At 48.9% G+C, this 16,246-nt stretch overlaps 8 protein-coding genes across 8 annotated transcripts; 6 read left to right on the plus strand and 2 right to left on the minus strand.

The window, feature by feature from the left end:
• Positions 1 to 595: 595 nt before the first annotated feature.
• On the minus strand, positions 596 to 1,640 carry FOXG_02695 (uncharacterized protein; the record flags this gene model as incomplete). The annotated part of the gene is made up of 2 exons (XM_018380158.1): positions 596 to 1,550; positions 1,600 to 1,640. 2 exons carry the CDS (start codon positions 1,638 to 1,640, stop codon positions 596 to 598), a joined length of 996 nt encoding a protein of 331 aa, XP_018236368.1.
• A 958-nt stretch (positions 1,641 to 2,598) lies between these two features.
• Positions 2,599 to 3,585, plus strand: FOXG_02696 (uncharacterized protein; the record flags this gene model as incomplete). Its single annotated transcript, XM_018380159.1, has 2 exons — positions 2,599 to 2,904; positions 2,953 to 3,585. The coding sequence occupies 2 exons, from the start codon at positions 2,599 to 2,601 to the stop codon at positions 3,583 to 3,585; spliced, it is 939 nt and encodes a 312-aa protein (XP_018236369.1).
• A 788-nt stretch (positions 3,586 to 4,373) lies between these two features.
• Positions 4,374 to 6,126, plus strand: FOXG_02697 (uncharacterized protein; the record flags this gene model as incomplete). Its single annotated transcript, XM_018380160.1, has 3 exons — positions 4,374 to 4,506; positions 4,563 to 4,888; positions 4,945 to 6,126. 3 exons carry the CDS (start codon positions 4,374 to 4,376, stop codon positions 6,124 to 6,126), a joined length of 1,641 nt encoding a protein of 546 aa, XP_018236370.1.
• Positions 6,127 to 6,677: 551 nt separating this feature from the next.
• FOXG_02698 (uncharacterized protein) lies at positions 6,678 to 8,768 on the plus strand (the record flags this gene model as incomplete). The annotated part of the gene is made up of 5 exons (XM_018380161.1): positions 6,678 to 6,850; positions 6,907 to 7,059; positions 7,108 to 7,184; positions 7,355 to 7,408; positions 7,459 to 8,768. The coding sequence occupies 5 exons, from the start codon at positions 6,678 to 6,680 to the stop codon at positions 8,766 to 8,768; spliced, it is 1,767 nt and encodes a 588-aa protein (XP_018236371.1).
• Positions 8,769 to 8,853: 85 nt separating this feature from the next.
• FOXG_02699 (uncharacterized protein) lies at positions 8,854 to 9,825 on the minus strand (the record flags this gene model as incomplete). Its single annotated transcript, XM_018380162.1, has 1 exon — positions 8,854 to 9,825. One exon carries the CDS (start codon positions 9,823 to 9,825, stop codon positions 8,854 to 8,856), a length of 972 nt encoding a protein of 323 aa, XP_018236372.1.
• A 573-nt stretch (positions 9,826 to 10,398) lies between these two features.
• On the plus strand, positions 10,399 to 11,337 carry FOXG_02700 (uncharacterized protein; the record flags this gene model as incomplete). Its single annotated transcript, XM_018380163.1, has 1 exon — positions 10,399 to 11,337. The coding sequence occupies one exon, from the start codon at positions 10,399 to 10,401 to the stop codon at positions 11,335 to 11,337; it is 939 nt and encodes a 312-aa protein (XP_018236373.1).
• Positions 11,338 to 11,621: 284 nt separating this feature from the next.
• Positions 11,622 to 13,838, plus strand: FOXG_02701 (uncharacterized protein; the record flags this gene model as incomplete). The annotated part of the gene is made up of 6 exons (XM_018380164.1): positions 11,622 to 11,730; positions 11,848 to 11,932; positions 11,999 to 12,653; positions 12,960 to 13,013; positions 13,158 to 13,688; positions 13,743 to 13,838. The coding sequence occupies 6 exons, from the start codon at positions 11,622 to 11,624 to the stop codon at positions 13,836 to 13,838; spliced, it is 1,530 nt and encodes a 509-aa protein (XP_018236374.1).
• Positions 13,839 to 14,245: 407 nt separating this feature from the next.
• On the plus strand, positions 14,246 to 15,947 carry FOXG_02702 (uncharacterized protein; the record flags this gene model as incomplete). Its single annotated transcript, XM_018380165.1, has 5 exons — positions 14,246 to 14,457; positions 14,505 to 14,974; positions 15,026 to 15,291; positions 15,349 to 15,597; positions 15,657 to 15,947. The coding sequence occupies 5 exons, from the start codon at positions 14,246 to 14,248 to the stop codon at positions 15,945 to 15,947; spliced, it is 1,488 nt and encodes a 495-aa protein (XP_018236375.1).
• Between the last annotated feature and the right edge of the window lie 299 nt (positions 15,948 to 16,246).

The raw sequence follows: 16,246 nt of genomic DNA on the forward strand, positions 1-16,246 counted from the left end.
TTCCGCATCGACATTTTGTGAAGCGCAGAGGCCGCATCTTGCGATAAGCGAGCGTCACAGCGTGTCTTGCGCATGCGGCAGTTTACTTATGCGTTGTATCACTCGTCTACGATGGGGGAATTGATTGTATGACATTCTGATGGGGGAGGAAGCTGATGTTGATAGGGCAAGAGTTCAAGAGTCTGGATCTGGTGGTGGTGAGGATTGAGCAGGCGGTCAGAGCTGGCAGAGAACCAGAAGGGTTAGCAGTTGCCGCCAAAGACTACTATGTAAGCTGTAGAGCATATAAGTCTTTATTTGAATTAGTGGCAATGAGAAAGAAGTTATTGTATGATAACCAACGCTGATTAATATGGTTGTTCTTGCTGGCCAGGATATGAGAAAAGATATGACTCACGGGTGTATTTGGGGGATGATGTAACAAGGTTATGGACCAGGTCCAAGGCTGCTGCGATTGTATCTGTGATAGGGAAGTGCCAAAAGCTTGGATGAGGTTATTGCAAACAAGTTTGATGCTTTTATCTTTATTCATTGACGTCTCTGCCGAGGCTGGTCTAGACTCAGCCTGTCGTGAAACTATAAAGCAGGGCTCTTTTCAAGACACACGGTTGTCGTTATATGCGAGGCGGTTACTGCTGTAACGCGTATCTGTAATTACCCCGTTCAAACTCGCGCCGAGAATCCGCTCCCTCACAGCCTTAAAGCCCCTTAGGTTCTCGCTGGAAATAAAGTACGCGGCTAGACCAGTAACATGCGCCGCTGCCGCGCTCGTGCCAGATTCATACTTCATTCCATTATCAACATAGTTCCAGGCGCTAGCGATGTGAGCACCTGGGGCGAACATATCAACACAGCGGCCGTAGTTGGAGAAAGGAGCACGGCAGTCATCGGGGCCACTTGCAGCGACTGTGATGGCAGTATCGGCTGAGGCAGGGGAGAAGGCACCGGCGAAGGTGGCGTGGTTCCCTGCTGCAACAACCACTGTGATCCCAGCATCAGTAGCATTCTTTACCGCAAAGTTGACACTGGCATTGTACAGACCGCCTACAGATACGTTGATGACGCTCCTGTCAGCAATACCTTTCGCAATGGCGTCATTAGTAGCCCAACTAATGCCCTGTCGGATCCATAGCATGTTACTTCTGCCGCTTTTGCTTACCACCTTGACCGAAATCATGGTGCAACTCTTAGCCACACCATACGTTTTCCCTCCGATAATTCCTGCGATATGAGTGCCATGGCCTGATTCATCGTCATCTGGTGACCCTAAGACGAAGTTTGCTCCCCGGAAAGCTCGGCCAGAGAATTCGGCATGTGAGAAATTGATGCCAGAGTCAACAACGTAGACATATGCGCCGGAGCCCGCGGTTGCATCGTAGCGGTATCGGCGTAAACCGTCATTTCTGGCATGAACTTGGGAGATCCGTGCGAGGTTCCAAGGGGCATCGAGCTGTAATTTAGATCTACGCGTTACTTCAGGGCGGTGAGCAATGGCTTCCGAGGTATCGGGTCGCCGTCGTGGACCAAGTATCTTTCTCGACACCCGTAGACTATTCTCTGTTAATATGTAGTCCAACGCTTGCTGTAGACGGGACTTACCATCTCAATGGTAGTTCTGGAATACCATGTTTTCCGGTCATCTTGGATCTCCTGCTTCTCGACATTACATGGTGTAGTGGACTATTGTATAACAATGGAGCTTTGGGGGGAAGGTTGCGACAGCTTCTTCTATACCAAGAATATTTATAAGGTTGGCTGTGGTTGAGTTATTACGAAGTTTTTTAGAGTAACCTTTTAAGACTTTATCTTTATTATAGAGCTGATGTATATTATTTGACTTTTAGAAGCAGTTAATGTCGGGTGCAAAAAACTGATATTGTGTTGCGTGAAACTATTAACTTTCATATATGAACCTTGTCAGATGCCTTGATGACAAAGATCAAAAAGGAATAAATATAACTTTAAACTAAAACTTTGGTTATTCCACCCCATAAAGCTTATAGATAGCTCTATTATGTCCCGATTTATAACCAGGTTTTATAAAGTTAACAGAGACAGATTTAACAAGATGGAAAGGTTTATCTGCTTGGGCATGTCAAACGATACAATTTAGACACAGGAACTTTACAATTGAGCTTGGGCTATGGACGAGATTCAGCAAGATAATGTATCGTGATCTTGCCATATGTGTTAGCAGCCTAAAGCTTAACCTTATGGGCAGCAATCGATCAAGTAACTACAGCAAGATCATGGGAGTCATGAGTAACCTAAACCCGGTGAGCTCGCTTGCCTTACAAGTTGCAGTCAAGTTCGGAGCAAATGTACATGATCATTTGCAATAGCAATGACTGGAGTATTGACTAGCTCCATTATATTGAAACAGACCTCAGAGGACATTGGTGATGCCGCTGCGTGAAGCGATCGGATCTCCAATGTAGATTCGAGCCTGACTAATCTCCAGGCCACAGCGCCAGACCCATCGGAGTTCCTCCGCTCAAACAGCTTACCCCAAAACGGCTCGACACCAAGCCTATAAAATATTCCAACAGCATCTCACGGCCGTCATCTTCAGCCAAGCTATACATAACCTCCAACAAAATGAACTTTTATCCACCGCCACCCGTGATCAAAGCAGAGGTTTATCTGCGCATCCCAGACGACAAGCGTTGTTTAGGCCAAGAGTCAGAATGGCGCGGGGGCTTTGCGGGGTCGTTCCAGCACATCTTTCTCGAAGGTCCAGTCGTCGACAGCGCTGGGAATCTCTATGTCGTGGATATTCCGTACGGTCGCATTCTCAAGATTGATAGCGAGAAGAATGTTACTGTTGCGTGCACTTGGGATGGCGAGCCGAATGGGCTCGTGGGGACGGCCAACGGGGATTTGTTGGTGGCGGACTACAAGCAGGTATGGACAACTCGTGTCTGAGTTTATGAGTGACGCTGATTATAACAGGGCATATTGTCATTTAATCCTGAGACAGGCAAGATTGGTCCAAAGTTGACGAGAAAGAATCTCGAGCGATTCAAGGGCCCGAACGACTTAATCGTTGACTCAAGGGGCAACCTTTACTTCACCGACCAAGGCCAGACCGGCATGACAGATCCAACTGGTCGCGTCTACCGTTTATCGCCTGATGGGAGACTTGACACTCTGCTTGACAATGGTCCCTCACCCAATGGTCTCGTCCTCTCACGAGACGAGCGCTTCCTCTACGTCGCCATGACACGGGCAAACCAAGTCTGGCGCCTACCCCTACACGCAGATGGCACTACCTCCAAAGCCGGCGTGTTCTTCCAGTCTTTCGGCAACGCAGGTCCTGATGGTCTTGCCCTCGACGAAGAAGGCAATTTGTTCATCTGTCATCCAAGTCTTGGTTCAATCTTTGTGGTGGATACACATGGAGTACCCAAGGCTCGAATTGTTAGTGGATCGCCTGGAATCAATCTGACAAATTGCTGTTTTGGAGGACCGGAGCATAAGACCTTGTATATTACTGATAGTTTGGAGGGGAATATTCAGACAGTGGCGTGGCATTGCCGGGGAGCGGTGGCTGCGCCGTCACTGAAACAACGCAAAGAGCAGTAAACAATGATTAATTTGAACTTGGACCGGCTAATGCCTTGCTTGTGACTACCATAACGCGACTTGATAGCCATAGCTCTTGTATCATCGACCCAAATAGGCGCAGAGACATCAGATAGATGATTCCCTCATGATTTCATTATTGTTTCTCCAGCCACAGCTTCAAGTTCAAACCAGTATACCGGCGGTCATCTTCACACTTCGCTGGGACTTTACGCGTTGGTCTCACATCATCATCACTGCAAATCTCTCTGCCAGTCGGCCTAAGACTTCATGGACGCAAAATTATCTCCGACAAACGCGGACCAAAATCCACTAACTCAACCTGCTCCGTCAAGCTGCGGCCTTTCTCCAGGGCTTTTCCCGATGTAACACAATCTTTGACTCGTGACGAGGGGTACCTCAGCTTCGTCAGCAACTTCCTCAAATCTACGCTCCGAAACCTGTGCCGGGCCCAGCCCGATGGCACTAGGACATGCTCCGACGACAACACTTTGACTCCACGCTAAACAAGGGGCCCACCCCAAGTTCTGGGGAAGTTTGGATCTCGGGGAACCAAGATCATCCCCGCCTTTTTCTCCGCGACGTGAGCGTTGCATTTTTCTCCACGCTTCTACCGTTTGGAGTCGGCGACCCCCGTTGACTCTCTGGGGAAGGTTTTCCGCCAGGCTGGGCAGGATATATTGCACCCCCTTTTCTCCTCTACACGATCTTCTTTCCTCAGTTTCAAGCTCTTGTCTGCATCCCTCTCATTCTCCTACCTTCACCCGTGGCAATAATCACAATTCACAATGGCAAGACCGAATATGATCAAGGCCACGAGACGGGCCATCAAAGATAGTCCCAAGGAGATCTTCAACAGGTATCTTCTCTTTTGTACATGCATTTGGAGTTTCTCTGGTGTCGCCAAGGGTTTCGATGAAGGTTAGTCTGACATCCATCCGCTGCCAACGCCAACTAATCACTTGGCATTTGAATAGGAAACATCGCCTCCCTCGTCATCATGGAGGTTTTCAAAGAGCGTTTCGGAATCGATAAACAGACCGATCATCAATATGCAAACACCAAAGGCTGGATCGTGGCTATCGCTACGGCTGGTGCAGTCTTTGGATGTTTGGGTTGTGTTTGGCTCACCCAGCGTCTGGGACGAACGCGTACCTTTCAGTTCTTCACTGTTGTCTACATGGCTGGTATCTTTGGTCAGACATTTAGCAATGGAAACCTTGGAGCCCTTTATGCCACTCGTGTCATTTCTGGTATTGGTATTGGCGCGACAACTGTCTTGCCTTCGGTCTACATCGCAGAGGTATGACTTCCCTTCTTACTCTGTAGCATCTCCAATTGACGAGTAACTCTGTTCAGATTTCGCCCCAGCCTATCCGCGGTCTCTTAACCCTCCAATACACCTGCTGTCAACAGCTCGGCGTCGTCTTCGGCTTCTTCTTCAACTACGGTGTCACCAAGTACCACGCCGGAACAAACCTCCAATGGCAGCTCCCTACCGCACTTCAGCTCATTCCCGCCCTCATCTGGGGCGTCGGCACATTCTTCACTCCGGAGACTCCCCGCTTTTTGCTCAGCCAGAATAAGAGAACAGAGGCGCTTGCTACTTTGTCTCGCTTCCGAGGGCTTCCAGAAGATCATCCTTATGTTCAATCTGAGTTTCAAGGTATTGAGAGTCAGCTGAACCATGAGATTGAAATTGTTTCTGGTGCCAATACTTGGGACTTGATCAAGGAGACCTTCACAGATCTCTCCAACCGACGACGCTTTGTTCTCATGTTTGCTTGCCACGTCTTTGGACAGTGGTCCGGTGCCAATGCCATCACTCAGTACAGCCCTACTATTTTTGGCTATCTTGGTATTGAGGGCACTGAAGCTCGCTTCCTGGCAACTGGGTGCTACGCCATCTTAAAGTTTGTTTCTGTTCTCGTCTTCTCCGTGTTTGTCATCGACTTCATCGGCCGACGTCGATCTCTCATGACCGGTATCACCATGCAGATCTTCACTCTGGCTTTTGTCGGTGCTTACCTCAAAGTCACCAATGGCTGGACTCCCGAGAAGATTGAGGCTAGCTCGTCTGCCATGGCAGCTAGTCGCGCAGCCATTGCGGCCATCTACATCCACGCCATCGCTTGGTCCATCGGCTGGTTCTCCATCCCTTACCTTGTCTCGGCCGAAGTCTTCCCTCTGAGAATTCGTTCTATCAACGTGTCCATCCTCATGGCTGTTCATTGGGCCATGTACTTTGGCTGCTCACGAGCTATGCCTTCTCTGTTGGCAGCGACCCAGCGTTATGGCGCTTTCATGTTCTTCCTTAGCATTTGTACTATCTCTCTTGTTTATGTCTACTTTGCTATGCCTGAGACCTCTGGTCGATCGTTGGAGAGCATGGACAAGTTGTTTGAGAGACCCTGGTACACGGTGCATAAGATTGCCTACCCTACTGCTGATGATCTGAAGCCTGCAGCACGAGAGATTATTGAACCTGAGATGAAGGATCAGGAGTCTGTGGTCTCGAAACATGTCGAGAACAGATACTAAGTGTTGAAAATGAAGAGTTTGCAAGATTAGATGATTATAGTTAGGCTTTATGTTGATGGTGTTGTAAATAAAGTCTCTTGGCTTCAGCAAAAATACATGTCTTACATGAATGTCAAACTTAACCTGTTCCTATTCTGGCGAACAATTTGCGGGGCAAAGCACGTGATAGCTCCCCTCTATTTCTGTAGGCTTCTCATTATTGGAGCATTTATACCAAGCCGCCCCCAGACTTCTCCTCCAACACCCCAGGTCTCGCTCCAACCAATCACGTAGGGAAGAGGATGTCGCGTCTCCCAAGACTTCCAGCGTGTCAATCTTGCGCACAGAAAAAGACAAAGGTCGGGTTTAGTAACAGTAATATTCTTCATACAAATTACTGACTGGAAAATCCCAGTGTGACAATAATAGGCCAAAGTGCTCTCTTTGCACACGCAATGGCCTGGAATGTCTCGTCTCGTGCACTGACTCCAACACTAGTGGCCAGTTGTCGAGAGCGTGGGTATCTCACCATGCCTCGTCTTGCCTATTCTGACAGATAATTACAACACAGCATGATCGACGAGCTTGAGCGAAAAGAGCAAGAATTGTACAACAGGCTTCAAGAACTCGAGTCGGTCGCAGTCGCCGACCCAAGCACCGTGGATACCTCAAGTCCAGATGACAGGCATACTGTGAGATCCATAGCAGCGTCATCGCCCGCTACACGCGAAGGAGCCAGCTTGAGGTATGCGTCCATGGTGATAATAAGCTTGGATTGATTCAGTTAACATATGTCGATAGCTTCATCGCACACCTATTCTCAGACGCAAATTGGAGAAAGTCGCATGCCACGTTGCTGAGAACACTGGCAGATGCACACGGTACCGATGAAGTCTCGATAGCCCCATGCTCTTTGCCATCCGCAGTAGAGACACAGATGTTGTTCGATAAATAGTCAGTTGAACGTACCCAATCTCTAGTCATCAACTAACGGTACTGCAGCTTGAGTTGGGCGCACATACAAAACCCATTTCTCCTCCGTAGAAGTGTCTGGGCACTGCATCAACGCCTCTTCAATGGTCAGGGCACTCCACGAAAGCATCCAGCCATGACCTGTTCAGAGCTTTCATGATTTGTGCCATTGGGGCAGTTCTGCCTTACCGCAACAAGCTACACCATCGCCATCCAGAAGCATACTATAATGCAGCTCTACAACACCTGGGTGCCGAATTTCTGACTCGGGGCCTAGATTCTGTTCAAGACTTATTGCTGATATGTAGATTTGGCATCTACCATCCCATTGGTACGTAAAGCCTGACCTCGACCATCAGTACCATGCTGATTGAATGACAGGCACTTCCATTTGGGACGTTGTTCGGCTTTGCGGACGTCTCTGTATTGAACTTGGGCTCCATAATGGTACCGATATCCGAGGCGATCTACTACAAACACAGCTCAGAAGGAGAATATTCTGGCAATTCTATTTGATCGATCGGTACAGCTCAACAACTCTGGATCGTCCATTTTTGATCGACGACGCGGATATCGAGACAAAGTTTCCAGTTGAAGTCAGCGACGAGGAACTCGAAGCCGCCAGTCAGGATGTTCAAAGCCTCGATTCCTTGAACTTTACTCGCGAGCCTAATGTGCAGAATGAAATGACCGTCTTCTTTATCTCTGTGCGGCTGAGACAGATATCGTCACATATACAGACCGAGTTCTCCAAGCTGAGGCGGAAGATCTCCAATACCAGGTCGAAGCACTTACTCGCGGGTCACGTCCATGTTGTCATGACGAAACTGTTAAGGGAATTGAAAGACTGGAGAAGCAGAAATCCCATCCTACAAGAGCCGAGTTGCCTCTACGAAACACAAGAGTGGTATGACTTGCTAATTGCCCGCGAGAGATTATCTGTCCTCCGTCGCGCAATTGATCTAGTCCCAAAAGTCAATGGATCTCCACCAAAAGAGATCTTGACAGTCTTTCTCGGATCTGCGCTGGAGACTATTGAGAGATATCACATCATATGTCAGAAACGAGAGATGATGACACATACACGAAGCTACTTCCATATGCTCTTCACGGCTGGGTTGTCGGTCATGTACTGCATATCTGTATCCAAGAAGATTACTCAGGAAGACATGCGCGCATCTTATCAAGGTCTGCTCCGTTGCCAAGAGCTATTGAATAGCGTCGCACGACAACTCCCGGATGCTAAAAGCTATGTCTCCGTCTTTGAAGCTCTGCACCGAGATGTATCACAAAGGCTATGGCCCAACGTGCGAGATATGTCTGTAGGTCTCCCGGTTGATCCAGCTTTGGGTTTCCCGAACGATATCAGCAACTTTAATGGACGAAGTTTCTCTCCGGACCTCGGCACAAGTTCTTTACCCAATACCTTGGGAAACATGCCGGACTTTTCCACAAATCGCCAGTTTTTTGACCAGGGCTTGCAGACGAGGACGGGTCTGCTGGACCCTGTAAGCCAGTTTGCTGTTCCAGGGCAAGATGGGAATGAAATATCTGAGGAATATCAGGATGGATCGTCGGTCAATTGGGCGCTGCTCAACTACGATTCGTTATGGAATATGGAGTCTGCGCTCGGTCAATATGTTTATGGAGATCCTACGAATCCCAGTGTATGGGACGGCTTTGAGTTTTAAAGAAGGGCATGATATAAGACAACTTGGTACCATTAATCGTGTATTCTTTGTGAACAATCTATAACTAAAGACAAATTCTGCTATCTTATGGATTGTTGAGAGCAAACTCCAACAAATACCTCGCTGCCGCCATTCCTGTCTGCATCTGAGTCTCCGCCGTCGCAGCTCCAATATGAGGCGTACTAACAGCTCCAACCTCCCAAAGTGAGTGATACCTCTTATAACTAGGGGGTTCCTCCTCGTGACAGTCAAGACCAGCACCCCAGATGAGTCCTTCAGACAATGCGCGCTTGAGATCATCCTCGTTGACGATACCTCCGCGTGCGGTGTTGATGACGATAGCTGTTCGCTTCATCCTCTTCATCTCAGAATAGCTAATGAGGTCTCTTGTTTGTGGGGTAAGAGGCATGTGAACGGTGATGACGTCTGAAGACTCCAAAACCTCTTCAACAGAGCTGGCTCGCTGATGAGGAATGTCGGCCCATGCATCGGCGGGGAGGAAGGGATCATAAGCAATAACATCTGCCTCAAAAGCGCCTCTGAAGATACTTGCGACGCATTTGCCAATATTGCCCATGCCAAGGATGCCAATTGTCTTGCGATGTAGAATCAAACCAGAGCATTTCTCCTTGGGTACAAGAATACCCGAAGACTGCTTGGCAACAATAGAGCCAACCTGACGAGCAGATGCAGTAGCGAGAGTCAGTACAAGCTCAGCGACTGCTCTTGCATTAACACCAGGAGTGTTGAAGATCTTGATCCCACGTGCAGCGCAGGCATTAGCATCAATCTTATCAATACCAACGCCCTGCTTGCCGATGGCGATCAAGTTAGGGCAGGCCTTGATGTCCTCTGCAGTCAAGCGAGAGGATCTCATGAGGAGGTAGCGTGCTTCTTGCCTCCATTGGCTGTGCTTGGGGTTATCGGGAGTAATGGCGTTGAAGTTCTCTTGGCAGTATGCCATAACTTGAGGGTGGAATGAGTCCATAACATAGACTGTTGGCTTCCCAGAGGGAAGAGTCTCTGGTGGAGTGTCTGTTACAGCACTTGGTGCCATGGTGAATGAGATGAGAGTATTGAGATGCAAGGTGATGTTTGTGGGGTAGAGTTTGGTGTTTGGAGAACAAGAGTCTAAGTCTTCACGTCTTGCACTTTTATGTATCTCCCTCAAGGCGAATTCCAGCGCCTCTGGCTCCCGCGGGATCCAACCGGTGAATCATTTCTCTCTTCTGTTTCGTTTTACGGCATCCGTTATCCGTAGGTATCATGCCGATGTGAGGTGGACAATGTCCGATGACTTTTCGGGGTCGTATGCGGCCCCGCTCCGACCCCACGATCTTCTCGGCTCCAACAATCGGCTTCCGTCCTAGAATTGAATGGAGGCAATTGATGGGGAACGAGATCGGACGCGGAGAAGGACTTATCCAGTATCTGACTCTTAAGGAAGAAATATGACTCTTTACGATCATGAAGAGGTGTATATTAATATGCGGGAGAAACCACCTTGCCCGCTTCTATCCTCATCAATCACCAGCATCCCCAATCCCCAATCCCCAATTCCCACTATCACCTACTCCAATACACCAGATCAAGCTCCCTGTTTATTCTATCACCCCAATCAACTCGCAAAATGGCTGCACCTATTCCCCACCCCATGCGAGAGAAGCTTCTCCGTGATGAAGTCGCCTACACTATGAGCATCAAGCTCGTCAAGTCCATCGAGATAGCCGGCATGGCCAAGACAGCTGGCTACGATGGCATTCTCGTAGACATGGAGCACTCCTCCTTTGATCTTGAGACGACAAACCAACTATGTGTCGCTGCTCTCTACGCTGGCATCTCCCCTATCGTCCGAGCCCCCAGCAAGGATCCCTTCTTCGTCTCAAGAATTCTCGACGGCGGTGCTCTTGGAATTATCGTTCCTCACATCCGTTCTGTACAAGACGCTCAAGATGTCGTCAACGCAGCCAAGTTCCAGCCCATTGGTCACCGTTCCTCCACCAACGGTCTCCCCCATCATCAATTCCGCTCCATCCCCGCCAAGGTCTCCAACCCCGTCACAAACGCCGCTACCATGGTCATCCCCATGATCGAGACCCTTGAAGCTCTTGAGCTAGTCGATGAGATTGCCGCTCTTCCGGGCGTTGACTCTCTTCTCATTGGTACCAATGACTTGACTGCCGAGATGGGTATTCCCGGAGATTACGAGAACCCACGTGTTACTGAGGCTTATGAGCGTACTATTGCTGCGTGTAAGAAGCATGGAAAGTGGCTGGGTGTTGGTGGTCTTCATGCTCGTCTTGATCTTGTTGAGAAGTTCTGCAAGATGGGAGCTCGTTGGGTCATGGCTGCTACTGATGGTCCCCTCCTTCTTGGTGCTGCTACCAAGAGAGGTACCGAGATGGCGGCGTTGAATGCGTCGGTTGTCAAGTCACAACAGGCAAACGGTCACTCTGTGGAGAAGAAGGCTACCAATGGTGTTATTACAAACGGTGTAACAAATGGTGCTGTCACGAATGGTAATGGCATCACAAATGGGGCCACCAATGGCGTCCCAGTTGCAGCATAAGGAACCGGGTCCTGTACACGCAAAATAGTTTATAGATAGTTATTTTCTCATTTCCCAGGGTTAAATTCGAGTGTAATTCATCCGCTTCATGCCCCAGTAGGAGCTCGTCCAGACTAAGTTAGACCACTTTCAATCATGATGATCCAGATCACACGTGACTGTAGGACCAAGTCCGATAAATCTGGGGTCATCCCCAGCTTCCCCTCCGAACCCAACGCGTCCCTCGGGCTCACTCCGTGTCGTATCTTTCTTGGGCCTCTAAATCAATCCAAGAAACATGCAAGATGGCAACTGATTGGCGCGAACTTTCCCGCGTCTCACTTCCAAGCCCTGCACGGGCCAGTAGCCCCAGTTCGTCACAGTCCCAGCCTCCGCAGAAGAACAGTCTCGCTTGTGAGCGATGCTTCAAGCGGAAGCAAAAGGTGATGCTTGTTCCTATCATGCATATTGTGGTTTTTACTAATAGGACCTAGTGCGATAGATTGCGTCCGGCATGTACTTCATGTGCAGATCTTGGCGTTGAGTGCATTGCTCGGTCTCAGCAGTTTGACTTCAATGGAGAGGATACCACTCTGACGCATGCGAGAGTCAATGGGTATGTGATCACAATACATTCGTGGCTTAAATAGCATTATGCAGAGTTATTTACTCATATTTTTAGTTATGTTGAGTCTCTAAGACGTCGTGTTGCTGAACTTGAACAAAAAATCAAGATTGCCGAGCAGAAACATGTTCAGGCCAGACATACTTCTTTTGGTACAGCAGATGCTGTTTCGCCCATCAATGGCAAACGCCGACGGTCAAATTATGGATCTATTTCATCCGCGCCTGTGAGTGAACAGATCGCTGCCAATGGAGAGGAGCAGTCAAGTGTCCAAGACACCATGAGCGCCATTGGCCTCTTGTCTAACAAGGCCATGGCCGAGTCTCGAACGAACACGGGTGACAGACCACATAAACTCGCCATCATTGAGTCAATATCGGCAGCTCTTGCTGTAGATGGTCGAGACCCTTCTAAAGCATCATCGTCGCAACCAGTATATGTGATGGATGACCAACTCATCCCACTTACACGCGAGTTGACGCTCAGCCACTTCCAGCGGTTTCTCGACTGGAGCGTCTGGCTTCCACATATTGACGAACATCGCTTATTTGAGCAGTACGAGGCCGTACTGGAGATGAGCAATCAGGGCGCCGATCCAGCTAGAACCGCACTGCCTCGCTTCAACACATACCTGGCTGTGGCAATAGGCATCAGCATGTCGCCTGATGCTGGTCGCCTTTCTTCACTGGCTACCAATCTACACGCTGCAGCTGTGAAGCTATTGCCCTTCATTCTCCACTCCCAAGGGCCTCTGGACACCCTGCACTGCATGCTTCTGCTTGCAGTCTTTTCAATGTTTAGTGCTTCAGGTGGATCAGCCTGGCACCTTATGGGTTTTATTATGACGAATTGCATTGCTGCAGGCCTACACAAGACAGTACCACCACAGAACACATCAGATTCAGACGGCACTTATCGGGTTGAGTGGCTATTCTGGAGTGTTTATCTTTGGGATAGGCAAGTTTCATGTCTGGACATTAACATACCGTAGAACTAACGAAATATTGTAGATCTCTAGCATCAGCTATGGGTAGACCGTTCACCACTACGGAAGGTTGACATCTCAGTTTCAGTATGATGACCGAGAGACACGACATTAACATTACTGACCATATATTAGGTACCAGATGTAACAGAGGACGAGATAGAACCTCGCATATCAGGAGCAGTGAAAAATAAGCTTAATTTGAGTAAACATCTTATCACCCACGCTCAGCTTATTTCAGATGTACTTGGAAGGCACCAATCCAGCCCGCTATTTCCCTACAGCAACCTATGCTTCTGGCGAGAGTTTCCCCCACAAACCGGAGGCACTACTACCCCAACAAGCCCGCAATTCGACTACCTGGATCAGCTAGCATGCCGGGCTCTAATCCTAATGATCCAACCTAGAGACCAGAATCTGACAAACTCCGAAGTCGATGCTGAGAGTGACGGCGAAGTTGAAGCCGATACGATTAGTTGCTGCAAGGCACTCATTGAGAAACTCTATAACAGGTCGGGGAGTGGCGCCACGGTATCTTTCCTAGACGCATATGATATCTTGGCAGCTGCTGTCGCGTATGTCTGTCTGGTTCAGCGCGCACCACAGCCGAATCAACAAGGCTTGACGCAAACATTCGAGGTAGTGAGCAAAGCGTCTATACTTCTAACACAGTGCTCATCCAAGTTCTCTGCATTGAGCATTTTCCAGCAATTCCTCCTGTCCCTTTCTACCAAGATGATGGAAGGACAGGGCAACCTGCAGGTAAGTTCACTTTCCCGAAAGTAGATATGCTTAAAATATGGTTAACTCTCGCAGAATTACCAGGACTTCATACCCCCCGAAATTCCAAGTCATTTACGTCGTATAGTGCAACGCTATTCCTCATCAGGAACGATTAGTAACTCGCTTTGATCACCCTGGCCTGGCTCAGCCCCCAGACTTCTATCCGGGCCAAGTCCGTCGGTCCCGAATCATGAAGTTTTATTGGCGGATCGCAGCCGACGGGTTGGGCCCGAACGCTAGCCCCCGCGAACGTCTCGCTCTATCTTGTAAGGTTATTCCACGAACGCGGGGATGCGGGGGACCGCGGTAGTTAAGCTCGGATGGAAGAGCGAAAAAGACACGCTGGAGCAACAACAAGATCTTGGCATTCTTGGAAGAAGTTACCTAGCTTGGGGTAAGGATTGGGATGTATAAAAGTGTACAATACCCATAGTTCTTGAAATGATCACCAGCACTCTCTCACCATTCATCATTCACCTTTGTCACTGCTGAGTTATTCCTGAAATCTTTTCGACAAACATAGTTCTGCCATCAACATGACGGGCTCCGTTCACTCAAAATCCGGGTCTTTGGACATCAAACGAGATGTCGAGTATGAGGAGGTTGCTCCTGTGCAAGATGAGATCCTCGAGCGCTATCCGCTCATCAAGGATAAAACTCCTGAAGAGCGTGCTGCTATTGAGAAATCCCTGGTTCGCAAGCTCGACTGGAAGTTCCTCCCTATGGTCACAGCCATGCTGTTGATGAAGTCAGTCATTATAACTTCACTCACATTTCTCTTATTGACTGATGCAGCTACCTTGATCGAATCAACGTCTCCAACGCTCGACTCGCCGGTATGCAAGAAGATCTCCACATGACGGATACAATCTGGTCTCTCGGCATCTCCATGTTCTACGTGGGCTACATCCTCTCTCAGATCCCTGCCAACGTTATCCTCGCCAAGGGTACCCCTCGAATCCTCCTCCCTAGCTGCATGCTTGTCTGGTCTTGCGTAACCATCTGTATGCCTGCTGTTTCTGCAGGATGGGGCTTTTGCCTCTGCCGTTTCCTCATTGGCTTTACTGAAGGACCCTTCGTACCTGCTGTGTCCCTCATGACCTCTTCTTGGTACACAAAACATGAATCGCCTCTGAGGATGGGTATCTGGCATGCGGGAAATACCATCTCTCAGGCCCTTTCGGGTCTGTTGGCTGCAGGCATTCTGACCAACATGGAGGGCGTTGCAAACCTCCGAGCTTGGAAATGGTTCTTGCTTCTCGAAGGTATATCTCCAAGTATAACGATTCAGCTTACATAGCTAACTGTTCTTCCAGGTGCTGTCAGTATCTTGGTGGCTCTCGTGAGCTTCTGGTTCATTCCCAACTTCCCTGACTCGACGGGCACATACTTCATCACCGAGGAAGAGGCAGCTATGGCTCAGTACCGTCAGACTGTGTCTGCCGGTGGCATTGCTGAAGATGATGCTGGTGGCTACTGGGATGGCTTCTGGATGTGCATGAAGGAGCCATTTGCCCATCTCTTTGCCGCCATTCACTTCTTCTTGATCATCGCACAGTCATACAAGGACTTCTTCCCTTCCGTGAGTAACCTTTTGTTCTTCTTTCAACTATGAATCATGTACTAATAATGATGCAAGATCGTCGCTACCCTCGGATTCTCCGGTACCACTACCTACCTCATCCAAGCACCTCCTCCTATCATCGCTTTCATTGTGATGATGGGCATCTCATGGTCTTCCGGTCGACGATTGGAACACGGTTATCACATCATCGTCCCTATACTTCTTACCCTGATTGGCTGCGCTGTCATGATCACTACTCTCAACGTTGGCGCCCGATACTTCTGCATGATTCTGCTCGTGGTCGGTCCATTCGTCGGCCTGAACGTAAGTTCTCTTACCTATCTCTTCATCCACAGCAAGGCCTTTCACTAACTTATTCTTAGATCCAAATCTCTTGGGAGACAACCGTCGTCCCTCGTCCTCGCACAAAGCGTGCTGCTCTCATCGCATATGCCAACTGCGTTTCATCTGTCTCCCACTGGTTCACGCCATACTTCTTCCTCCGAAACCAGGAACCATACTATCAGACTGGAGGCGGTGTTATCATTGCAGGCTGTGGTCTCGTTGTGGTCTTTGTTCTCATCACAAAGTGGTACGTGGCTAAGAAGAACAAGGCCCTGAAAGCTGCAGAGGATGCAGCTGGTGAGCCTGAGGGATGGAGATATGCGGGCTGAGAAAGCAGTAGTTGAAGGCATGATAAATTGGGCGGCAAGATAGTATGGTATGAGTTTTCTGTAGCACATTTCAAAGGCACGTTAGTTATATACAGAAGTCAGTTTTCAGTGTTTCTATCGAGTCTTTAGATGTGCATGTATTTCTAACGATATGACCTCTGAGTCTGTCAATTATCGTCTCCGTTCTGGTCTTCGGATCCTCCAGAGTCTGACCCAGAGTTGGCTGTTGTAGAAGCCTCAGCTTCACCCTCTTCAAACTCCTCTTCGCCCTTTTGTTCAAAGCTATTATGCGCCGGATG

Source organism: Fusarium oxysporum, chromosome 8 (genome assembly GCF_000149955.1).
Source record: "Fusarium oxysporum f. sp. lycopersici 4287 chromosome 8, whole genome shotgun sequence".
In the NCBI taxonomy this organism is placed as follows: Eukaryota; Fungi; Ascomycota; class Sordariomycetes; order Hypocreales; family Nectriaceae; genus Fusarium; species Fusarium oxysporum.